This window comes from Podarcis erhardii (assembly GCF_964252035.2).
Source record: "Podarcis erhardii genome assembly, chromosome: 6".
In the NCBI taxonomy this organism is placed as follows: Eukaryota; Metazoa; Chordata; class Lepidosauria; order Squamata; family Lacertidae; genus Podarcis; species Podarcis erhardii.
In genome coordinates, this window is record NC_138510.1 from 98,349,603 (window position 1) to 98,373,633 (window position 24,031).

Here is a 24,031-nt window from a genome sequence, read left to right on the forward strand (position 1 = left end):
CCCATCATTCTTGGCCATTGGCCAAACTGGTTGGGGCAGATGGGATTTATAGTACAACTTGTCTTGAGGGCAACTGGGTTGGTTACTTCTGCTTGAAATCGTTCATCTCTGTGTTTGCTGTTGAGTTTCCTTGACACTGAATTTGGGGTGGCTGTGGGGTGTTGTGATACAACCAGTAATCCTTTCTGCAAGGTAGTGCCAGTCAAGTAAGCTGTCTTTTACCTCCTTGTGAAGAAAATGATAAACCACAAATTTCTTGGATGCCAGGATTTTGCAGATGTGATACAATTTTTTCTTTAGGGATGGGTGAATCTGTCAGTTTTTGTCTCTCCCTCTTTTTCCAATCTTCAGTTCTCCACATTTCCATATCCATTCCCTTAAAAAAACCACAAAACCCTCATAAAATGCCTAAATGTAATATAATGCATTTTTGTATGTTACTTTCACTAATATATGCATTTTTATATACATTTAGCCCAGTATATGCATTCTTGTGCATGTTACTAGGCCAGAAAGCTGCACTGCAAAATTTGGAGCACTGAGAATTCTGAAGGGCGGTTGTGTTTTGGTTCTTGCATTGTTTCAGAAAGTGCAAATTAGGGAGGTTCACCTTTAAATGTGAACTGGTGACTTTCTCCCATACACCTGGTCTCAATTAAGCACATCGTTTTGGGCCAATACAGGTATCAAAGCACAAAGGCTTGATGAACTGGATGGAAAAACACCGACTGCCTTACTTCTGCAAAACCAACTTGTGCCTGCACTACCTTCTCTGTGAAGAGCTCCTGAGTTTCATCCAGTCTCCAGAGGCAGGTAAGAGTTGACGTGAAACGCTAAAAGAAACATTCCAAACACTATCTGCCAGAAAAAACAACAACCAGGGAAACTGAGTGATTGTCCAAACTAATGTAGAACCCACAAAAAATCCCAAGTATCCAACAATGAGCAGATTCCTCGTCCACCTGGGAAGGGAGCCCATCTAGGAGAAGGAAAACTCTGAGACTCAGCCTCTGCTGCCTTGCAGGGTATCTTTGGGAGAATAAAAGGCTGCACAAGTTGGATGGTGTCTTGTGTGCCTCCTTCTGGCAACTCTTGGAGCCAAGCTGGTGCCACCAGTACACTTTTAGGTCATAGAATCATAGAATCATAGAATCATAGAGTTGGAAGAGACCACAAGGGCCATCGAGTCCAACCCCCTGCCAAGCAGGAAACACCATCAGAGCACTCCTGACATATGGTTGTCAAGCCTCTGCTTAAAGACCTCCCAAGAAGGAGACTCCACCACACTCCTTGGCAGCAAATTCCACTGTCAAACAGCTCTCACTGTCAGGAAGTTCCTCCTAATGTTTAGGTGGAATCTTTTTTCTTGTAGTTTGGAACCATTGCTCCGTGTCCGCTTCTCTGGAGCAGCAGAAAACAACCTTTCTCCCTCCTCTATGTGACATCCTTTTATATATTTGAACATGGCTATCATATAGATAGATAGATAGATAGATAGATAGATAGATAGATAGATTCTTTATTGTCATTACACAAGTGCAACATTGCACAGTGCAACGAAATTGGATGCCATCCCTTAAAAAAACAACAAAAGCAAAACAGCAACAACAACCAAACAAACCACATTCCAGCCACACCCACACCCACACCCATCAAACTTCCAGGTCACACTATCGAGTTACAGCATTCAAAAAGGCCACAGCTCTTGGATAGAAACTATTTTTCAGTCTATTTGTCCTTGACTTGATGTTTCTATATCTCCTGCCAGAAGGCAGTAGTGCAAACAGACTGTATCCCGGGTGAGATGAATCCTGCAGGATGTTGTTTGCTTTCCTAAGACAACGGGAACCGTACAGTTCTTCCAAAGATGGGAGAGGATGACCAATAATCCTTTGGGCTGTGGTTATGACCTTCTGGAGCACCTTCTTCTCCCTAGCTGTACAACTGGAGAACCAAGCACAAATACAGTATGTGAGAATGCTCTCTATGGAGCCTCGGTAGAAGGACACCAGCAGTTTCTCACTCAGATTGTTCTTCTTTAAAAGTCTGAGGAAATAAATTCTCTGCTGAGCCTTCTTCACCAGAGCAGTGGTATTTGCGCTCCAAGACATGCCCTGATCGATAGTCACTCCCAAAAACCTGAATTCCGCCACCCTCTCCACCCGTTCCCCGTTGATATACAAGGGCTGAATGACCGCCTTTTTTGTCCTGTAATCCACCACCAATTCCTTGGTCTTAGCTGTATTAAGAGCCAGATTGTTCTCTCCACACCAAACACAGAGCCGCTCCACCTCGTCCCGATAGGCGGACTCATCCCCTCCTGAAATGAGCCCCACCACCGTAGTGTCATCAGCAAACTTGATGATTTTGTTGCTGGAATAGATGGCTGTACAGTCATATGTGTAGAGAGTAAAGAGCAGGGGACTCAACACACAACCCTGTGGTGAGCCGGTGTTAAGGCTAAGGGCTTTGGACATATGTGACCCTACTCTAACCCTCTGAGAACGTTCTGACAAAAAATCCAAAACCCAGAGACAGGTGGAGTTGGAGAGTCCAATCGCCTCTAGCTTGGACACCAGTCTATGGGGGAGGATAGTGTTAAAAGCAGAGCTAAAATCCACAAACAGCAGCCTCACATAACTCCCCGGCTGCTCCAGATGGGACAGAGCAGCATGGAGAGTGGTGGTGATAGCGTCTTCTGTGGATCTATTTGCCCTGTATGCAAACTGGTAGTTGTCAAAAATTGGTGGAAGACAGGAAATAATGTGACGGCGCACCAGTTTCTCAAAACACTTCATGATGATTGGAGTCAGTGCAACTGGTCTGTAGTCATTCAAACTACTGATAGTGGGTTTTTTAGGCAGAGGAACAATAGTTGACGACTTCAGGCAGGGTGGGACAATAGACAATATCACCCCTTAACCTCCTCTTCTCCAGGCTAAACATGCCCAGCTCCCTTAGCCGTTCCTCATAAGGCATCGTTTCCAGGCCTTTGACCATTTTGGTTGCCCTCCTCTGGACACGTTCCAGTTTGTCAGTGTCCTTCTTGAACTGTGGTGCCCAGAACTGGACACAGTACTCCAGGTGAGGTCTGACTAGGTGACCTGCCAATGTGTCGTTTTGCTTTTGCTCTACAGCGGAGATGCTGCGGTGGATCAAGGCTGACCAGTGGCTCCTTGAGAAGTGCATTGGGGGCAGCCGGGGGATGTGGCGCTTCCGTGCCTTCATGCAAGGAATGGCAGGTAAGAAAAGGGGAAGCGCAGCACACAGAAATTACACAGCGGGAAACAAATGGCAACCCCAGACTCTCTGATCCGTGGGGCTGAACATCTGTCCAGCTCCTTCTATGGATGTATCTGATAAAAACCTGCCTCTGCACACTCTATCATTCTCTAAGGGTAAAGACATCACAATTTAAAAAGGCTTAACAGCAAACTCTTTAGCTGTGGTGGGAGCCTCGATTCCATTCACTTCTGCAACTTGCATGATACAAATATATGTTTGCAATAGCAAATCAACTTCTGGCTCAGTTGTTTGTCTTGCTGTCTTCCCTCACGCTGCAGGTGGGTAGCCTGCCCTATTATTTTAAAGTGCTAATGAATTGATAGCTTCCATCCTGATATTTTAAGGAGAATGCAAGTTGAATGGTTAATGTGCATAACAAGCAGCCATTGTGTACATTCATCAGACCTCCTGGAGAATGTGCACATTTCCTGGTCAAGATGCATAATCTCCAAGAGACCTTGGGTAATTTGCATGAATCAAATGAATTTTGTACATTATCTGGCCATTATGAATAATACCCAACAGGCTTTGGGAAATGTGCAGATTTCAGGTGAATTTTGTACATTCTCCAGCCAACATGTGCATATTCTCCAGTCAGTATGTATAGTCTCAGAAAATATGCCCCCTTTTCTATCTTCCTCAGAAGTGTGCAGTCTGTACCCCCTGGGCTGCTTGTCACCTTAACTTATGTAGTTAAGGTGGCACTGTGGTCTAAACCACTGAGCCTCTTGAGCTTGCCTATCGGAAGGTTGGCAGTTCGAGCAATGGGAGCTCCCATTGCTCTGTCCCAGCTCCTGCCATCCTAGCAGTTCGAAAGCATGCCAGTGCAAGTAGATAAATAGGTACCACTGAGGCAGGAAGGTAAATGGCGTTTCCGTGTGCTCTGGCTTCCATCACAGTGTCCTGTTGTGCCAGAAGCGGTTTAGTCATTTTGGCCACATGACCTGGAAAGCTGTCTGTGGACAAACGCCGGCTTCCTCGCCTGAAAGTGAGATGAGTGATGCACCCCATAGTCAAATTTGACTGGACTTAACTGTCCAGGGGGTCCTTACCTTATTAATCTTATGTGGCCCACAACACACCTTCCCACTGATCAGCTGAACAACAGAAGGGACTAGGCCTCCAGATAAAGAATAATTCCCCTACTCCTGTAGTCCAGCCTCTTTTTCACTGCTCTCAGCTGTTCCCCAGTCCGGAGAGCAGCGCAAGGGGGATTGCAGGGAGAGGAATGTTTCTAACCTTCCATACCCCTCCTAAGCAAACCATCCCTGTATACTTTTAACCTCCCTGTGAGCTTTTGCCCCTTCAGTGGAGGAGAGCCTTTAAAGCAGAAAGCAACCATTTTGCAATCCAAGTTTCACAACCAAATCCCCCTCAAGAATTAGCTGAAAATCCTATTCCTTCCAAGCAGGACATTACAGATATTGCCTGGAATGCGCAGTCCTAACTTTATGTCTAATCTACAGGGGAAGAGCTGACCAAGTTCTGGCTCGCCACGGAAAGGATACTTGGGATTGACGAGACTGATGAATCCCAGCAAGATCTCTATGAGTCCCTGATCCAGGTGTTGATGGCCACTCACTTGCAGGAGGGCTCCACCGTTGTCATCCTCTGCAACACAACCATTGGTAAGTGACACACTCTCATAGTGCCGTGATGCTGCAAGAGAACTAATTATATAATTAAAGGTTCCTGGGAACCCCAAGTGCCTCTTTCTAAATCAGTGACTCCCCACTGCATCTTTCCATGATTCCCCAAAGAGTCACCTGCCTGTGGAGGAAACTGAAGTCACCTGTTGTGTCTCTGCATGTGATACTGCTTGGCTAGTTTCCTTCAAAAAAGTCCATTGAGTCTAGCACACTGCTTCCTAAAAAGGCCCGTCACGTGCTCCCAGGAAGCCCGCAAAGAGAGCTTGCAGGCAACATCTCTTATTTTTCCTGCTTCTGAACCCAGAAGTTCCATTTAGCCACAATGGCTGATAGCTGTTGATAGGGCTATCCTTCATGACTATCAGAAGGCATGGCCACAACAGTGACTCCACTCACCCTGGAACACAGAGTATAGACTTCTCAGAGGACAGATAACTTTTACCCCTACATGCTTTTTAAAAAAATCTACTCATGCATATGATTGACGTGTAAGTCAGAGAAAAACGGTGCCTCAGCCATTGGAAGTTTGACAACTTGTGAGACCACTGATGGCATGCACAGATGCTTTAGCTGAGGTTCCTGCGTTGCAAGGGTTTGGACTAGATGACCCTTGGGGTCCCTCCCAACACTACAGTTCTATGATTCCGCCACTGGCTATTCAGACTCCCTCTTTGATACAAGACGCCAAATGAAAACATTAATATTTTTGGGTGGACTGGTGCCTTTTCCCCTGAATGCATCCCATTATGTGGGGGTGGGGAGTGTCTGAGCACCCTCCAGGCAACGGATAGCTAATATGGTGCCCTCCATCACACTTGCCATCTGACTGCAGCCTAAAAGAGCAGTCATCCCAGAAGTGGACACAGAATTAAAAAGAAGCCCAGCCAGTCAGCAGAAAGACCATTTTCTTCTTTCACAACTCTATGAACCATTAACTCCTCTTTCCCCCAATGCTTTGTAACATTTGCAGAATCCCTTCTGAAAATGACTCCCTACCACCCCCAACACGTCCGCTCTCGGAGGGAAATCCTGTCTGAGATGCAGAAAGTGGCCCTGTTCAAGATCGAAAGCTACTGGCTCCCAAACTTCTACATCCACTGCAAGTTGAAGATGGAGAAGGAGCCAGCGTGCCGCCATCTCCTCGAGCAGTATGAGGAAAGGCTGCACAGGGCAGGTTTGCCGAAGCAGGCGGTGTCTCCTCGGCCGCCCATGAGTATCAGGCAAAGCAGCAGCGAAACGCAGTCCTATTGCAGCTTGGAAAGCAAGAGGAAGGTCTGGGACCATGTAACAGGCCAAGGCTACTCTGAAGGAGGGAAGCACAAAGAAAGCCGCAAGAAGAAGAAGTCACGCAGAAGCAGTCCGGCACACAAGAAGCACCGTCATTCTGCAAGACATTCGGCAAGACATTCTGCCAGTTCCAGTCCTTCTCCAGCAGATCAGATCCGGGATTCAGCAATGGGCGTTTCCGATGAATCGCCAAGCTTCAAAAGCAGTCCAAGCGATTTCATGTCCTCTCCTCTGGCAAATGAGCTTGCTAACGCAATCACCTATAATAAGCTGCGCTCTTCCACTCCTGTGGTCCAGTTCCCTTCGCTGCTTGCCTTAAAAACCCTTGTCAAGTCTCCCATGTGCTTAGATTTCCTTCCTTGGGCACTCACTGCCGACAAATGTGCAGGGCGCCCCTTCCGGGAGTTTTTGCTGCGCAGGGATCATGGCCTGGAGGTGCATCTCCTAGACCTGTGGCATGACCTGGAGGACTTTTTGCGCATGATGCTCTGCTCCCTTGGCGAAGGGAACATCCTTCTGCGCCATGTCATGGGAGAAAGGATTTGTGAGCTGTACCTGACCCAGAACAGCAACTGGCACCTCCCCTTGAAACTGACAACTCTCAGGAACTTACAAAATCTCCTTCCTTCTGGGCATGTTATACCCTGGGTACTGAAGGCACAGAAAGAAATCTGTAAGGTGGGAAAGCTTGTTTTCTCTCCATGAAAGTTAATAGCGGGAAGCATACTTGAGATTTCACCCAGTAAAGTAGGCGTATTGTAATCAGGGTCTAGCATAGACAACATGCCCTGCACCCCCCTCCCCAAAACAAGGAGGAATTCCTAATATCCATTCTTTGTGGCCCTGGCTTCCCCACTTCTTTGTGGGAAACATATAAGCCCATAACCCCTCCTTTCCTGTATCCAGAGATGTGTGGCAGAGTTGCCGCTGGTTTCTCTAGCCTGCTGTAGGCAGCCAGGCACACCATGTCAGGAATGCATGCAGCACATAGTTAACTCTTTATTGTCAAAAGTGGACACTTACCATCGTTTCTATGGCTCTGAAGGGCCACGCACACCAACCTAGCATCTAGGCAGCTATTGCCAGGCCCAGACTCTAGGGAGCAGTTGCAGCAACAGGGGACCACTCCCCCTTTACCAGTTTATGTACCTTCCCCTGACGGGCTGTGCAGTTGCAACTGGAGATAATGCCTGCATGGAAGCTTCCTCTGCTCACCCCTCTTCAGCCCCCTCATGGTTCTGGGAGACAGAGGCGTGGGAGAGGGGGGGAGAAGCACCTGGCCCTTCACTTGCCTGACTTGCCTCCGCCTCCTCTTCTTCTTCCAAACCATCCTGCGCTCCACCTTCCAGCCTCTGATTCTTGCTTCCTGGCTGGTACAGGTTCCCACAAATCACAGGCCCCCTCTCCTAAGTCAAACTCCAGCCCCCCCCCTTCCCCTGGCGCACCCTGCAGGTCCCCAACACACCACGTGCCTTAGTTGTATCTGAGAATCCTGAACTGGCGCAAACTGTTGAGGGTGCAAAAGCCTTGTGAGCTGTTGGCAGTGAACTCTGGAAGAAGGAGAGGGAGGGGGGAGGGAGAAAGAAAGAAAGAAAGAAAGAAAGAAAGAAAGAAAGAAAGAAAGGGGATTGAGAGGAGGAAGTGCAGAGAGGCCTTGGGATAGGGAAACAGGAGATAACATGGAATGGAAGCACAGAAAGAAGACGCTGAGGACAACTGAGAGATGGGACTTTGTGGATGTTGGAATAGAAAAGCAGCCGGCTTACAAAGACAGGTGCAATCCTGTGATGGTGCAGAGGAAGAGGCAGAACTCACACTCTGCAGTGCCAAGAGAAGGGGCTAATTTAATAAGAGGCTGTGTAAGCCTCTTTAAAACGCATTCCAAAGCACATTCATTCTCTCAGAGGATTCTGGGCACTGTAGTTTAACTCTCACAGAGTTACACTTCCCAGCAGCAAACTTCAGCACCCAGGAATCTTTGAGGGAAAGAATGCGCTTTAGAGGCGAAGTGCACACACAACCGGGGGGGGGGAGCTGTGGCCCTCCAGATGTTGTTGGACTATAGCTCCCATCATCCCTGCCCACCGGCCAGGCTTGCTGGGGAAGCTGGGAGTTGGAGTCCAGCAACACCTGGTTCCTCAGACCTGCTGCAGTAGAGTGAAGTCAGCCATGCTGCCCAACCTTTTCAGTAGCAAAGCAGCACCGCTTTTTACCTAGATGTCTTTCCAAGGCTTGTGTGGCATAGGATTTGTCAAAGAAGATAAAGTTCTCTCTCTCACTGCAGAGTGGTTTAATTGATTTAAAGAGCTTGCTTGCAGGAAGCTCGAAAGCTGTTGCCTTTTGCCTGAAATGGAAAGAGTACCTACATAAGACTCCATTCTTGCTTTCCGTTTAGATACTCAGCTTCCTTTATGAGGATTTCCTTCAGCACGACGATAAAATGTTCCTGTATTATGTGGTAAGCTGGAACCACCAGGGCAGTGAGGGGCTCATGAGGTGTCAGGGTGTGATCAAAGGGTCATGTTTCCCCCACAGTTTAGAATATGCTGGGCGTTCACCTATAAGCGAGAGATGGAACCTGTGGCCCTCCAAATGTTGGTGGATTCCTAGCCCCCCTTAGCCCCCCAGCGTGGCCTGTGGTCAAGGATGATGTGAGCTGCTGTTCAACAACTTCTGGAGGGCCACAAGTTTCTGGGGGAATAAAATATGAATCTCTGGGAGCCATGTGTGTGGGTGAGGTGAGCAACAAAAGAAAATGCCTGGATTCAGAACAGTGGGTTTTGCACACTCTCCTGCAGGTAGAGAGCCCCTGTGGCAGAGATTAAACTCACAAAAGTTAACCAGCACTATAGTGTTAGGAATATAGGTTGTTAGACCTTTTTATCCCATTCTGAGGTACTCACAGCACTTCTCTCCCTACCCCCTTCTGCTGTGAGCAAATCACACACTGTTAAGTAAGTTTAAAATGCTTTACTTACAGTTTCAAGGCCTCAGTCATGCATTATTCCATGCAGAAGCATGGATAATACAGGCAAAAAAGTCTTGGGTAGAAAATAGAGGAAAGAGAGTTTTGTACATGTGCTCTAAGCTCAGAGCTAACTTAAGCACGTCTGTCTTTACATGATGCAGAGAATGAGAGAGGAACAGTAAGACAAGGGTTCACATCCTCCTTTTCTGGAGGAAAGTCTAGGAACTACACGCTGTGGCACTAACTAGCCCTATGCTTGCTAGCTGTATTTGACTGCAATCTCCAACAAAGTTTCCAATTTCTAATCTATAACATGGCAGCTGGTCGAATGACCCTGGATTCTGTGCTGCATCTCCTGACAGACACTGCCCAGTCTTGCAGCCTAATGCAGTGGCTTGACTTCACCCCCATAGCTACACTCCATTGTCTCTTGAGACAGATGGATGTCAACAACACCCCTTTAACCGTCTTCCCCTATTCCCCTATTCCCCTATCCCCTATTCTTCCCCTAAAGAATCCTGGGAACTGTTGTTTATTAAGAGGTGCTGAGGAGCCCCCTCACTGAGCTACAGTTCCCAGCACCAGAAGTCTTTGGGGTGAGGTGGGGAGCCATGGCTGTAAAAGTGGTTATAAGAGTGTTTAAAATGTATAAGGTGGATGTGACCTTTGCCTGCAGTTCAGCAACTTTCCCAAAGCACAAACAAAGTTAAAGGAGGAAATGTGGAGGTCGGAAAGGCATAGTCCCACCACTATGGATCTGTAATTGAACGCACGTTGGTCTTTAATCCTGCTCTCCATACTTTCATTCTTCAGCTGCGTGATGCACTTTGTCCATCTGTCTGTCACTGCAGAGCGGCAAGGAAAAGAAACTCAGTGCTGAAGAGCCTTACGAGAAGGATGAGAATCGCCGCTTGGCCAGGAGAATCACGGAGGCTTTGCACCTGTGCCAGACCTTGGCTGGCATGAGAGACTTTGAGCTGCTCATGGGGGAACACTGGCAGATGATGGGCACTCAGGACCTGGGCCTGGGGGGCTCGATCTTCATGGAGGCAGAGCCTGTAGTGCGCAAGATGGGTGAGAAGAAGACCTGCCCTGCAGGACTCACTCAAGAGCAATGTTTTTTTATTTCCTCTGGCTGAAGGCAAGGTTTAAGTTGCCACAGGGGCCGCCACTTGGAGCAGATCCGTGCTGCATTCTCACAGGGATTTAGGGCTGAGCAGAAATGGTCTCCCTGCCCAAATCCCCCCTGCTATTTTACAGGGCAGGGCAAATCAGGAAGGCATTTTGCTAAATACTTTTTTTGGGGGGAGGTGAAATTCCCACAGCCAGTTTTCTTCAAGTAATTCTCTCCTGAAACGTTTTTACTTCACAGAGGATAAAATTCTGTTGGCAGCTCATACTGGCAGATGAAGGAAGCAATTGACTCAAAAGAAGGCATAGCGTTGCATCCTACCCCACTCTCTGAGCAAGTGCGAGATTCCGGGCGCTTACCCAGAGTTTGTGTTTCCTTTTAGAAATGAAGCACAGAGGAGACTATGGGGTCATTATGATATTTGCATACAACCTGAGCGTAGGATGGAGAGGTCCACAGCATTACCCCACCCCAAAGGAACCTTGTTTTCCCCATAGCTGCAGCCTTGCATTCCAGCAGACATCAAGCATTACTCTCTCATTCTCTCTCTAGCTCGCTGCTTTACTTCTGGGTCACATCACTGCAGCTCTCTGCCTTCGATTCCATTTAATCCCCCATCACCTCACCAGGAAGCTAGCTTGGCTATTCCCGGAATTAGAGGACTTGATTAGCTTTGAACAGCTGCTGGATCCAGGGATTAGAGGGGGTTGGCATGCATCTTTGTGTGCAAGATGCAGAGAAGAGCCCTTGGCCATGTGCAAGGCCAGAGTGCAGAGGGGCTTGCAGGGGGGGCTCAGTTCCTATGGAAAACGATAAGGCTGCTATGACTAACTTTTCACTTAGGCTGCAGTGCCAATGCCATTGACCTGGGTGCATGCCCCATGAATTCAGTGGAACTTATTTCTGAGTAGCAGTGGTTAGGATTGCGCTGTTAGTCTCCTAGTCCAGGCGGCAGGAAGTCGAAGGAGACCAAAGTGCTTCTATTTCATAGGTGGCATGTAGGGAGTGTTTGCATTTAACTGAAATGACATAAAACCTTGGACCTGTCTCAGCTGTTTTTAACAAAACTGTTGGCAATGTGCTGCCACATAGAATTGCACATCATGTGCCCCATGGTGGTGCTGCCGGTACATAGACCCTCTCCTTGCATGATCGCTTGTCCTGGCTGTAGGGGACCAAAGAGTGCTTCTGATCTTCTTCTCCTCCCTGGAGACAGATTACAGCAGCATGACATTTGAGGAGCTGGCCCGGCTGAACCCCAAGATGGCTGTGGAACTTCTAAGCAATAACTTCAAGGCGTTCTGCAAAAGTTCCCCATCAAGTGGTGAGTCCCTGGGGTATTGGTACCAGGGTAGGATTTGTCCAGCTTGAGTAGCAGAGGAGAGACCAGTGGGGGCTGGTGCCTGTTGGGACTGGCGGGGGTGGCAGGAAGTGGAGCCGGAGCCAATGACAGGCAGAGAGCCAGTTGATCCTTCCTCCGCACTGAGGGCAGCACTGGGACGAAGGAAAGGAAGCAAAGAGGCAAACCAAGCGCCAGGAGGAACAGTTGAGGGAGTTGGGTATGTTTAGAGGAGATGAGATAACCATATTCGGATATCTCAAGGGCTGTCTCATGGAAGATGGAGCAGGATTGGTTTCTCCTACTCTGGAGGGAAGGACCTGAACCCATGGCCTCAAGTTACAAGGAAGGAGATTCCAACTAAACATCAGGGAAAACTTTCTGGCAGTAGGAGCTGTTTGACAGTGGAACAGACTCCCCAAAAGGTGGTGGACTCTCCTTCATGGGAGGCTTTTAAGCAGAGCTCAGGTGGGCACCTGTCGTGGATGCTTTTGCTGAGATTCCTGCATTGCAGGGGGTTGGACTAGAGGACCCTCGGGGTCCCTTCCAACCCTACAGTTCTATGATTCTAGTTAGTTCTACAAATCTGGACTGGTTGTTTAAGTAAGAAGGCTGGCAGGTGGGGCCTGGCTGAGGGCAGGCTGAGGTTCATGGGGCAGTGCCCTACTCGCCTCCATCGAAAGAGAACAGAGAAAAGCTAAGGGGGAGCTTGGAGTGAAGAAGATTATGGAGCAGTGGCAGTTCTGAGTCTGGCTGTCATGTCTGGTTGTGCTCTGAGAAGGAATAAGGGTGAAGAAAGAATGTTTTCATGCAGGAGAATTTCATTGTGCTGAGATCTTGCAAGGTGCTGTTGTGGTGGTCTTCATGAGGTCACTGTGGTGGTGGTCTTGAGTGGAGCACCGCTGGCTCGCAGAAGACTGCCTCCCGTGGCTAATTGTAAGGAGGCAGCGCTTCTTTTCCCCTGCAGGTGTGTTCAGTCGTCCGTTATCTATGAGAAGGAATCTCCACTGGACCCGATCAAGCTTGTCCTTCATGAGGAAGGGGCCTGCCTCAAGAAAGCCGCCTCTGAGGCCCAGGTATGACATCATCGTGCCTTAGAGATACGACCTGCCACTTAGCTCCAACACTCAGGGCCAAGAGACAGGAGGTTCATTATGGGGACGCTGTTATTGCCTGCAAATTCATGCTGTCAATGTCATGTCTGGTTTGGCCCCCACTAACTGCCCATTCTGGGCTACCAAGACCATCTTCCAGTTTGTTCATAGACTGAGAACAGACAAGAGATTTTTCAGAGAGTTGAGGCAGAGGGCAGTATAGGCCAATGGTCTGCACATTTTCCATAACATCCTCTCTTGTCAAATAGATTTGAGAGGTTTAAGGCTGTGGTACTTTAGACACTTATCCAGGATGGAATAATGTCATCTTGAGCACAACAGCACTTATTTCTGTGAAAACATGCAAAGGGCTACACTGCAAAGATTTCAGCACTTCAGAAACCTGCAAGACTGTTTAAACCAGGAGAGAGTGGTATACAAGAAATGATAAGAGAACTATATCACACTGTCTTTCATGAGACTTAGGAGCATTATTTTAAATTGAAGTGGAGATTTTCTTAAACAGAATTTTGCAGGTCCCTTTGGGGTTGGGGTTCTTCATGCAATGCTGACAGTTCTTAGGATTCAGTGTCTCGGAGGACAGGGAAGGGTCTCTCTGTCCCTATTTCCCATCATCATTCACAACCTGGGACCTGTGTACAAAAATATGTGATTTAGGTGAAAGAGCTGATGGCCTCAGCAGCGCCTAATGTCTCCTTACCATTGTAGGGCGCTCTCAGAAGTGCTGCAGAACCCCATCCACTTGGATTACTTCAGGCAGTTTCTCAAGATGCACAATGCTGAAGCCCCACTCCTTTTCTGGATAGCCGTGGAAGAACTCAAAAACGAGGGGAATCCCAGGATCCAGCGCCTTCAGGTCAATGACTGCGTCAGGACTTTCTTCTTCCATAGTATCCCACCCGGTATGCAAGCCAGGCTCCAACTGCACCTCACTCTCACCCACAAGACCCAACACATCAACTCGCAGGCTATAGATACTCCCTTGAATTGCAAGGTGTGTGAGCTTCCCCTGACCTATCAATGACAGAGCTTCCACCTGCCTTGTGCACCAGCCCTACCCACCTTGGAGACTCCTGGTCTGTGCACCAGGACCCTTGAGGCTGCAGGTGGAGGAAGCAAGGGCAGCATTCCTGTCCCAGGTCCCCGCATAGCTCTGCCAACCACCCCTATCCCAGGTAGTTCCTTGGTGCCTCTGGATCTCATCTGCTTAATACTTTCAGGTTAGGCCAGGCCAGGGTCTACCTAAGGAGCAGCTAGGCTCTGCCCTTGTTTGTGGAACTCCCTAGCCTTGATCAAAGAGATGTCCAGGCTGATGCTCCCTGATTGCTGCACTATATGTGGCAGCAAAGGAAAGTGGATTTGAAGCAGGAGCATCAGCTCAGATGCGCCCTTGAATGTGCATCGGAATGAGCGTTGGCATGCAGCTCCAGGTGCAGCTGTGTTGCTCAAATGCTTGATCCATTGTGCATTCAGATGTCACTTGTCAAGATAAACGTCCCTGTGACATCATCGTGCTTCTGATGTGGTCCCTGCTTGGCTGGGATCGCATAATGAAAAAGCAAGGAACACTAATAAATTGGGCCCGGGCTGCTAACAGCTCCAAAAATGACCAACGAATCAGAAGGACCCTCCCTCCCCAACTCGGATTATTTTTGTCTCCTCAAATTAAGCCACCCTGAAGGTCTTCATGAGTGAAAATTCAGTTTGGGCATTAGATTCCCTGCTTAGAAAGCAAACAAGCATTCAAAAAAAGCATTTTGTCATACATGTGTGGTGAAACTCTCCTGGTAATTTTGGCTGGAAAACACAGACAGGTGGCCATCCTCTTTGTATCAATTACCACTTCTTAATGATCTTAATGTATTGGCCCAAGTTTACTCAGTATTGCTCAAAGGCAAAAATAAATAGAAGACTCTTTTGGAAAGTATGTCTTCCTGTCCCCCCCCCTTTTTTTTTTTACCCACCCAGAAAAGCTGTTGGATTGTGATGCAGATATTATCAGAGAGATTCCAAGGGCAGCTAATGTGACTGTTCCCATGTTGGTCACAGCACAATTTTTTGTCATGAAGGCCTTGGAAGAGAAATGGTGAGTAAACAGGAGGCGCAAATATGACCAGCACAGTGGAATGGGCAATGATACAACTGACAAGGCAGCAGCTGGCAATGAAATGTTCTGTTCTAATATTATCAAAACAGAACGATTCCATCACATTTATGGTCTGGAGTGTGGTACAGTAGTGATTACTGTGGAATAACCAGCCTCATATAACCAATATGTTTAAGTTCAGTTGACACATTAAGGGGTTAATACCATAGAGTAAACTGTCCTGCCAGGCTTAGCTATGTCCACTTCCCCTCACCTTGGGAAGAACTAGGTAATCAAGCCTTTGTTCTCTCCCAGTCTACTTGAGAAGCTTAGCGTGTGAAGAGGTTTGAGCTGGTTGCTCCAGCTCAGCTGCAAGGCTCTCACATGGCTCTCTTGAGTTCCTATACAAATAATTTAGAATCTTTCATCAACTTGGAAACTAAGCTAAGTTTTTCTGCGTTTGTAACTATTCTGAAGCACATGAATCTGACCTTTGGAGAACTGTAAGTAAATCATTTTTTAAGTTACCAAATGTATGGTCTTTTCCTATGCTGTGGGAAAAGGGAAACTTTGGAAAGAGACTTTTTAAGGGGACATTTTGGAACTCACTTTAAAGGGCATATTTTAAATGTCTAGCAGCCTATATTTCCACACTTTACTTGGCTGCATATTTTGTGACTTTAGATACCTGCTGGAGTTCTCCCACCAAAGAGTACTTGTCCCAGACTTGGATCTTGGGACCCAGGAATTCTCCTGCTTATATAGATATTTTGCACCAACAATTACAACAGGGCTAAAGCTGAAGCTTCTTTGGCCAGGGACTATCCCTTCCCTATATCCAACTCTGTGAATCACCATGTACATTGGTTTATCAAATTCATTATTTATTTCTTGTTTCCATCTATTTTGCCTTTCCAAACAATGGTGTCCAGTTTATATAATCTATTGTTGCTGTTTAGTCATTTAGTCGTGACCCCATGGACCAGGGCATGCCAGGCACTCCTGTCTTCCACTGCCTCCCGCAGTTTATATAATATAGATTATATTTGATATATAATATAATCTATATAAATTACCACATAAAAAAAAATAAAGATGGATTTAAGTTAGATGTTCAGCAGAGTGCCATTCCTTCCCATAAGGGAAGATCAGATAGGCTAGTTTTAGTCTTTTAGTTTAAGTAATCCATGATGCTTCAAGGCAAACTGGATTTTCCTGGCATTTCCCCCCTTTCTTTCTTTCTTTTCTCCCCCTTAAAATAACAACAACACAGTCTTGTAGAAGGTAAAAATAAGATTTACGCGCTCTGAATACTTGTTGAAGAGTAAGAGATACAGCAGCTTTGTTCAGGCAGGCTTAAAATGGTAATCCAGTTACAAAGACATGTTGTAGTCTAGTTTAAAATGTCGTCTGAACAATGGAGCTCAGACAGGCAGATGTTCTCACATTGCTGGCAGAGCAGAAAGAGATGGAAGGAGTGTGTCCAGGCAGGTAGGAGAAAATAATAGCTCTGCCCTCCCCCTCTCAGGGCACAGTGGGGCTGTCTCTCACAGAGTTTACAGGAAAACTCTGTGAAATTCGGCTTCTGTCATGTGCCTATCTAGCAAAACATGAATTGTTGGCTTGACTGCACTTTAAATATCCCATGGAGATAAACAGATGAGCGGAATACGGAGGACTATGCTTATAAGGGGAGCAAAGCAACTGCCTCACCCCCCCTCTCTCTCCTTTTTGTTGCATCCTGGCAGGTTCCAAATGTATCAAGGCTTATATCCTGAAAGTGACCTTTCCATTACCGCAGGTGGGAGGGGAAGGAGGGGCTCCCTGATGAAAGAAAAGATGGTGAGTGGTGAAGGTGGAGCAGGATTGGGATGTGTCTCCTCCTGCCATAGATTCAGACCATGTTTGATGTGAAACACTTGTGAGCTCCTGAGCTGGCAGTCTAAAGGCTTGTGTCCTTTTGCCCAGCTCACAATAAGCTGGGAATTCTGTTAACTAATCAAAGCTGGTTGTTTGTGATAGTGAAACATTGACTACATGTTGGAGAAGACACAATTTGCTAAAAGGAATTTCCTGATCTCATCCACCCCCATGTTCACCCCATTCATTGCTGGGCCTGGAATTACTGGCTACGAAACTGAGACATATTTGGAGGTGAACCGTTGAATCTGGAGGTTGCTTTTGATTCGATCTGTCAACAGAATCAAATGCATGTGTCTAAAACTGGATGTGCTCCAATCATGGAGAAAATGGGGCTGGGGGGAGCTCCAGATCTTAGGTGCAAAGGGACTTGTGGTTGCATGTGGTACGGAGGGTGTCCACTCCTCCCCCAAACAGCAGCCCCTGGGGAGCACACAAGCACCCTTTGCCCTGTGCAAATCTAACATTTGACTAGTCCACAGAAGAGCAAAATGTGGATTTGCACCTGCCTTCCGCCCCCCCCCATTAATGTAGGGACATGATGCACCCCCCCCAGTGTTTTATTGGCCACTTCCCCCCTTTAACTGCAGAGTGTGTGCATGTTGATCCTTGGAAACTCCAAAATGGCCAGGATTTTTTTTTTGGGGGGGATGTGCATTTAAAGTGGGGAAAGGTCTGTGAAAACACTGGGATGGGGAAGACGTCATGTGAACAACCCCACGCTAACGGGGAGACTTGCAGCTGCACATCCACATGGACTGCTGCACTGTGGACCTGCCCATTGCCAGTTTCAGAACTCTGCACTCCACAGCTCCTTTCCCTCCCTCTCCTCGCCCACATGGGTCCCCTTCAGTTCCTTTTCAGAGCTTTCCATGGCACTGCATTCTATCTGTCCTGATATTAACATTATCCTTGGCTAATGCTTTGTGCACCTGATGAAACAGACTGCAATCGATCTGTTGGTCTTTAAGGTTCTTCTTCTTCTTCTTCTTCTTCTTCTTCTTCTTCTTCTTCTTCTTGTTACGAGAGACTACTGTGACTACCATGGGTTGTACGTAACATTATTCTCTTCTACAGAGAAGGTACTGGAATATTCTTGGTACTTTCATCAGGACTGTCTGCAAGTTCCGAAAGGCAATGAGTTACGTGGGGCAGCGCAAACGCTTTGAAGATTTCCTCCACCGGGAAGTGAAAAACGAGAAGGAAAGTGCGTGCTTTTAAAGTCTCTTGTTCCCACATGACTGGCTTTTGGGCAGGTGACCGGAGTCACCTCCTTGGTTTCATTTCCTGTGCTTACTTAGTGTCATGAGAGTAGGAGGAAAAACATTTCCCAGTGCAGTTTCCCCACGCCTTTCAGAATTGTATACACCCCTCTCATGTCTCCTCTTGCTCATCTTTCCTCTAAACTAAAAAGGCCCAAGTCTTGCCACTTTGCTCACAGAGTCCTGTGCAAAAAGTTGCAGTGTTTGCATGGCTCCACCCAGCCCAGCCCTGTTCTTGTGCCTTGCTTCTAACTCTAGTACCAGGAATGTGCTGCTCCAAAAACCAGGAACTCCAATTCCCAGAGAACTAAGATCAGGTATATAAAGTGAAGGCTGAGTGATATTTTTCTGCAAGCCCAGTGAAACTCTGCCCAACTCCCAAATATCAAAGCAGATTAACTTATGTGGAACATACGAGTTGCGTTTTTTAATATGCCTGGTGGCCTGCAGGTGGTTATGGGAGTTGCTGTGACTGGGGCCTCCCTTTTCTTTCATAGGTATTCAATCCTCGCCTCAGACCCGTGGGAGCTTCAGTGGAGTGAGTGGGCGTTATGGCTCCACGTCAGAAGATGCTGAAGTGCCGCAAGTGAGGCGCAAGATCTTTGGCCGCCTCATCTCAGTCAACTTCCTGGTCAACGATCTCTATTTTTACCTGGAGATGGAGAAGTGAGTGAGCAAGCCTCTGTTATTTCTCCCACCATGCCTGGCACACCTCTTGGAGTCCATGGGTGAACAGAGCAGACATTTAACGGGGCAAATCTCTGAACAGAAGCATTGTCATAATCACATCTAAATTGGCCCTCACATAGCAACCTTGTGCTGTAAGTATCACCATATAGGGTCATCTGGTAAAAATGCCAGTTTGGATTATATTCAGAATATAAAAACGAGTCCTGTTGGATCAGGTAAAGGCCCATCTGGTTGGGCAGCCTATACTTGACATGGCCAGCTAGTTACCTATGGAAAGCCCACCAGCTGCGACCTGAGACCAAGGCCCTCTCTCCGCCAGCGACTCACAGCATTCACAGGCCCAGGGCCTCTGGCAGGGGAGGGAGAACAGAGCCAATCATTGCTAGTAGCCATGATAGCCTATCCTCCACTTTTAATCTTTTTAAAAAAATAAATCATTCAATTTGGTGGCCATTGCTATATTTTGCAAATTAACCTATGTGGTATGTGAAGAAGTCCTTTCTTTTGTCTGTCCTGAATATCCCAAGGCTCCACTTTGTTGGATGAATTCTGGTATTATGAGAGGGAGAAAAACTTTCCTATACCCCCAATTCTTCATACCACAAATAATCTTATGCAGATATCTCATGCCTCCCCTTACTTGCCTTTTCTCTTAACTAAAAAGTCCCAAATGTTTTGGTTGCTCTTTTCTAACTCTATACAGTGGTACCCTGGGTTACATACACTTCAGGTTACAGACGCTTCAGGTTACAGACTCCTCTAACCCAGAAATAGCACCTCAGGTTAAGAACTTTGCTTCAGGATGAGAGCAGAAATCGTCCTCAGGCGGCGCAGCAGCAGCAGGAGGCCCCATTAGCTAAAGTGGTGTTTCAGGTTAAGAACAGTTTCAGATTAAGAACAGACCTCCAAAACGAATTAAGTACTTAACCCGAGGTACCACTGTAGTAGCTTTTTGAGGGAAGGCAACTGAAATGGTATTCTACAGTACTCCAGGTGTGGTCACACCATAGATTTGTATTACGATATCAGCAGTTTAATTTTCAATCCCTTTCCTAACAATACCTAGTGTGGTATTTGCTGTTTTAACAGCTGCCACACACAAGGTCAACATTTTCCCTATGACCGGAAAGCAGTATTTAATGTCTGGACAAAATACAAAGACTTATTGGAAAACAAAACTCCAAGGTGGCTTTCACCTCTGGAAGCTAAGGCCCGAAAAAGACCCAATATGGAGGCCAAATGGCCAAAATATTGGGAAATATTAGAAAAAGATGGAGACAATTGGAAATTGCAGAGTTTGGAGAAAATGAAGGACAAAGTGCGAGACTGGTTACATTATGCTCAGATTAAAGAAGTTTTTAAAAATGATAAAAAGTTAGGGTTCCAGGTGGAGAAATCGAAGTTAGAAACAGAATTGTTAGAACCAAAGACTAAGGTACTATCTAGAATGTATAACTTGCTGTTAAAATGGAACACACAAGACGAAATGGTTAATTCGGCTATGATAAAGTGGGCACAGGACATTGGGTATAACATTATGTTCGAGGACTGGGAAAGGTTATGGACCACTGGGCTGAACTTCACTGCATGTAATGCTCTGAAGGAAAATGTAATGAAAATGATATATAGATGGTACATGACCCCAGTTAAACTTGCCAAAATATACCATTCGTCTGATAATAAATGTTGGAAATGTAAAGAAAATGAAGGAACATTCTTTCACCTCTGGTGGACATGCCCTAAGGTGAAGGCTTTCTGGGAAATGATATATAATGAGCTGAAAAAGGTATTTAAGTATACCTTCCCTAAGAAACCAGAGGCCTTCCTTCTGGGCATTGTCGGCCAGAAGGTGTTAAAGAAGGACCGAACATTTTTTATGTATGCAACAACGGCAGCAAGGATACTCATCGCAAAAAACTGGAAAACTCAAGATCTACCCACACTGGAAGAGTGGCAGATGCAACTGATGGACTACATGCAATTAGCCGAGATGACTGGCAGAATCCGAGACCTGGGAGAAGAGAGGATTGAGGAAGACTGGAAGAAATTTAAGATGTATTTTCAAAAACATAATTTGGTTGAATGTTAAGAAGGATGCTAGATTATAAAAAATTGGCCACCACTAAATTAGATTTTAAATTTGATGATAAGTGAGATTAAAGTGATGATAAGTGATGATAAGTGAGATTAAAGAAAACATAAATTTTATGGAGAATTGTTAGATTATACTTGATTGAGTGGATATAAGATCGTAAACAAGTTGATAATTTGCTTGGAAAAATATTTTAACGATGTAAATGGGAGCGGGAGACGTGAGGGAGTCCAAAGAAGTGATGAAACTACGTTGTGATAGAAGCAAGATTGTTTATTATTGGTGCATTTGTATTTAAAAACTCTAATAAATATTTATATATATATATAAAAAAACATTTTCCCTATGACCACAAGGTTTCCTTCCAAGTCAGTCATTGCCAGTCCAGATCTCATGAGCACACATGTGAAATTAGGAATTTTCTTTTGTCCCAATGTGCATCGCTTTACACTTGCTTGCATTAAATTGCATTTGCCATTTTACTGCCTATTCATGCAGTTTGAAGAGATCCGCTTGGAGCCCATCACAATCCTTTTTAGATATAAGCACACTGAGCAATTTCATATCATCAGCAAACTTGGCAACCTCGCCAAGTTAAAAGGACAGGTCCCAACACCAATCCTTGTGGGACCACTTTCTGCATCCTTCCATTGGGATAACCGTCCATTTATTCTTACTCTCTCTGCTTCCTGCAATTCAGCCAGCTCCTGATCAAGAAATATTGCTTATGTTGTTGGGTTTGTTTGTTTACTGAATGCTTCCTACCAGCCATGTACCATCAGGTGCTTAATGGTGACAATGGAAGAGCTCTAATTGCACTGGTTTCTCATTTGTCTACATGACGAGCAGGGACCATCTTGGAATTAGTCCTGAGTTTATATGCCTGCTTTCCTCTTATCAGCATGAGAATGACCCTGATAAAGATCCTTCTCAGTGACCCCAGATATTGCCTGTACTGCCCAGTGTCCAGATTCCAGCCACCAGTTGTGACGATGAGATCCTGCCTCAGGTTTTGTGTTGTGTCCAACATACCCCCATTCCCACTGCCCACCCATCTCTCCATCTTCTGCTCTGAGTCTGTCTTTTATTGCCGCAGGTTTTTTTACCTCTCTGACTCCGTGGTTGTCCTGTCCTCCCTTGGGTTATACACCGAGAAAGATATTGCCTTTCTGAAGAGCAAAGTGTCCACCATCAACAAGCTCTTTTTGAATTCAGATATCCCACCTAAACTGAGGGTAAGAGGGTAAGAGGCTGGAGCCAAGTTTTCTAAGACAGTTGGGCACAAAATGAAGCCATTGGGACTTCTGCTAAATGCCATAGTGGATGGTAGCATTTGGAGTAAAATGCTGGCAGAAGCTGAATGGAGACAGACTCCCCTGGATACACTCATGCTGAGACTCCGGATTTTTGAGGGGAAAGAAAGGTAGTATTTGTTATTGGAAATACATGTTGATAGGAAAGGTCCCTAGTTCTCTCTGGCTAAGATGGAGGTGCAGTAAGCCGTTCTTGCTCTTGTATCTCAGGAGTAGACATCAAATCATGCCTATTGTCATGAGGAACACACATAAGAAGAAGAAAGGGAATGGACACAGGAAGTGAAGTCAGCAGTGCTAAGAGTACAGTGTATACCGGTAGTCTAACCCTGGAGGAAGATCAGAAGGACAGACCGGAAAGTCTGGAGGCTCCTCTCCCCATCTCCCCTTTCTCATGGAGATACATCAGCCTTCAGTGCAAGCTGAGCTGCATCCCAGCACCTCCCACAGTATATGCACTCAGCTGGATATATGTTTGTTTTAGCTATTTCTATGCATATTGCTTAATCACCAAGTTTGATAGCAACAGAGGTGATCTCTGATAGCGTTGGCAATGTTCTGTGGCAGTGGCACCATTTTTAGTGGCCAGGGGTAGCCTCCTCAAGTGAGGCATCTTCCTGGGAGATGGTCTCAAGAGGGTTGCCAGTGTCCACTGAGTTTCCTAGAATCTTATGAGAGCTAGGCTTGAAAATGGGGCCCTCTTCTAAAGAGGCTTCATTGGACTCCAGGCTGGTCTTGACAGAGGCATGACACAGAGCAAGGCTGAGGGATGAGCCACTGCTTAAATTGCTGGTATGTAGATGTGGGAGGGAAGCTGTGAAACCAGATTCACACTGACAATAAAATGTCAACTATGACCTCCCTAGTATTGTGCGTCTGTTTCCCCCAAAGAAAGCCTGACATGCATGTTCCTGCATTCAGCCCTTAGTTGAAAGGTAGGGTCCCAAAGGATCCAGTGACATCAGCTGTGCTATGAAATGCTTTTAATTGAAGGTTGATGTAGTTGTCATCTGCTTCCTGATATGGCCTCTTCTTCTGTGTCCAGGTCAACCTCACAGATGCACAGGTCCTTCAGATCCGAAATTTTATTGCTGAAGGTGTGCTGAACAGGACTCTTTATCATTCTGCTTTTATGAGTATCTTTCCAGTTTTATTATTCTACTGGAAGAAGTAAGTAGATTAGAAAGGCAAAGTGTGTGCATTATTGTTATAATGGTAATGGATGAAGCCATTGCGTGTAGATTATAAACAGATTCATTGAATCTGACCCAAAGTTGCCTTTGCAACTTAACAACAAAATTTAAAAAATCAAATTCAAGAGGAGCCAAATTAGGGAGCAGATATCGGAGGATGAGGATTTAATTGGGTTAAAACAATAGGTGTGGTTATAATTTGCTAAGCTTATCATGGCCATTTTGCAAGTGCGTGTTTTATGTGATAAATTAATCTGTGATGGCGTGGCCATGCAAACACAAACAGCTATTATTCAGCCATTGCAAGCTGCAGCGACACCAGGGCTGGAAGAATGGCTCTGGGGCCAAACCAGCAGGGGCTCAATAAAGCTATAGCTGGTTTGGCAACTATTTTTGTCGTGCAGTCCCATCTTTTGTGACTGTCCCAGCCAGTAACAATGCCTTTGGTTGTCTCAGTTAAATACAGTATGCCAATGTCAACACTATCCTTGCAGATATTGCACTTGGAAGGCAATGAGGGGCTTCAAAAAACCCAAGTCAGAGAAAACAGAACCTTCTCCTCCAGTGGTGGTTACAACAAAACTATCTAGGAGGCCCAGCTGTTACACTGGTGGTAAGCAAGAGTGTGCAGATTCTATCTACTCTGTTGCATCTGTTACACCTTATGACCTATGTATCTGACCAGAAAGTGTGTGTGAGT

At 46.2% G+C, this 24,031-nt stretch overlaps 1 protein-coding gene across 6 annotated transcripts in view; it reads left to right on the top strand.

Moving 5' to 3' along the window:
- The window catches only part of RGSL1 (regulator of G protein signaling like 1), a 44,825-nt gene that overhangs the window by 12,091 nt on the left and 8,703 nt on the right, over positions 1-24,031 (top strand). For 5 of the 6 annotated variants that reach the window (XM_081867301.1, XM_081867302.1, XM_081867303.1 and 2 more), the window contains exons 4-19: positions 684-813; positions 3,138-3,242; positions 4,752-4,913; positions 5,905-6,899; positions 8,617-8,679; positions 10,041-10,263; positions 11,538-11,645; positions 12,628-12,736; positions 13,484-13,677; positions 14,744-14,861; positions 16,610-16,703; positions 17,859-17,988; positions 18,541-18,709; positions 21,922-22,060; positions 23,184-23,308; positions 23,826-23,944. In XM_081867301.1, coding sequence (XP_081723427.1) covers positions 684-813; positions 3,138-3,242; positions 4,752-4,913; positions 5,905-6,899; positions 8,617-8,679; positions 10,041-10,263; positions 11,538-11,645; positions 12,628-12,736; positions 13,484-13,677; positions 14,744-14,861; positions 16,610-16,703; positions 17,859-17,988; positions 18,541-18,709; positions 21,922-22,060; positions 23,184-23,308; positions 23,826-23,944 — 2,983 coding nt within the window. The remainder of the gene's footprint in view (positions 1-683; positions 814-3,137; positions 3,243-4,751; positions 4,914-5,904; positions 6,900-8,616; positions 8,680-10,040; positions 10,264-11,537; positions 11,646-12,627; positions 12,737-13,483; positions 13,678-14,743; positions 14,862-16,609; positions 16,704-17,858; positions 17,989-18,540; positions 18,710-21,921; positions 22,061-23,183; positions 23,309-23,825; positions 23,945-24,031) is intronic. The other variant, XM_081867306.1, reaches the window with a different exon arrangement.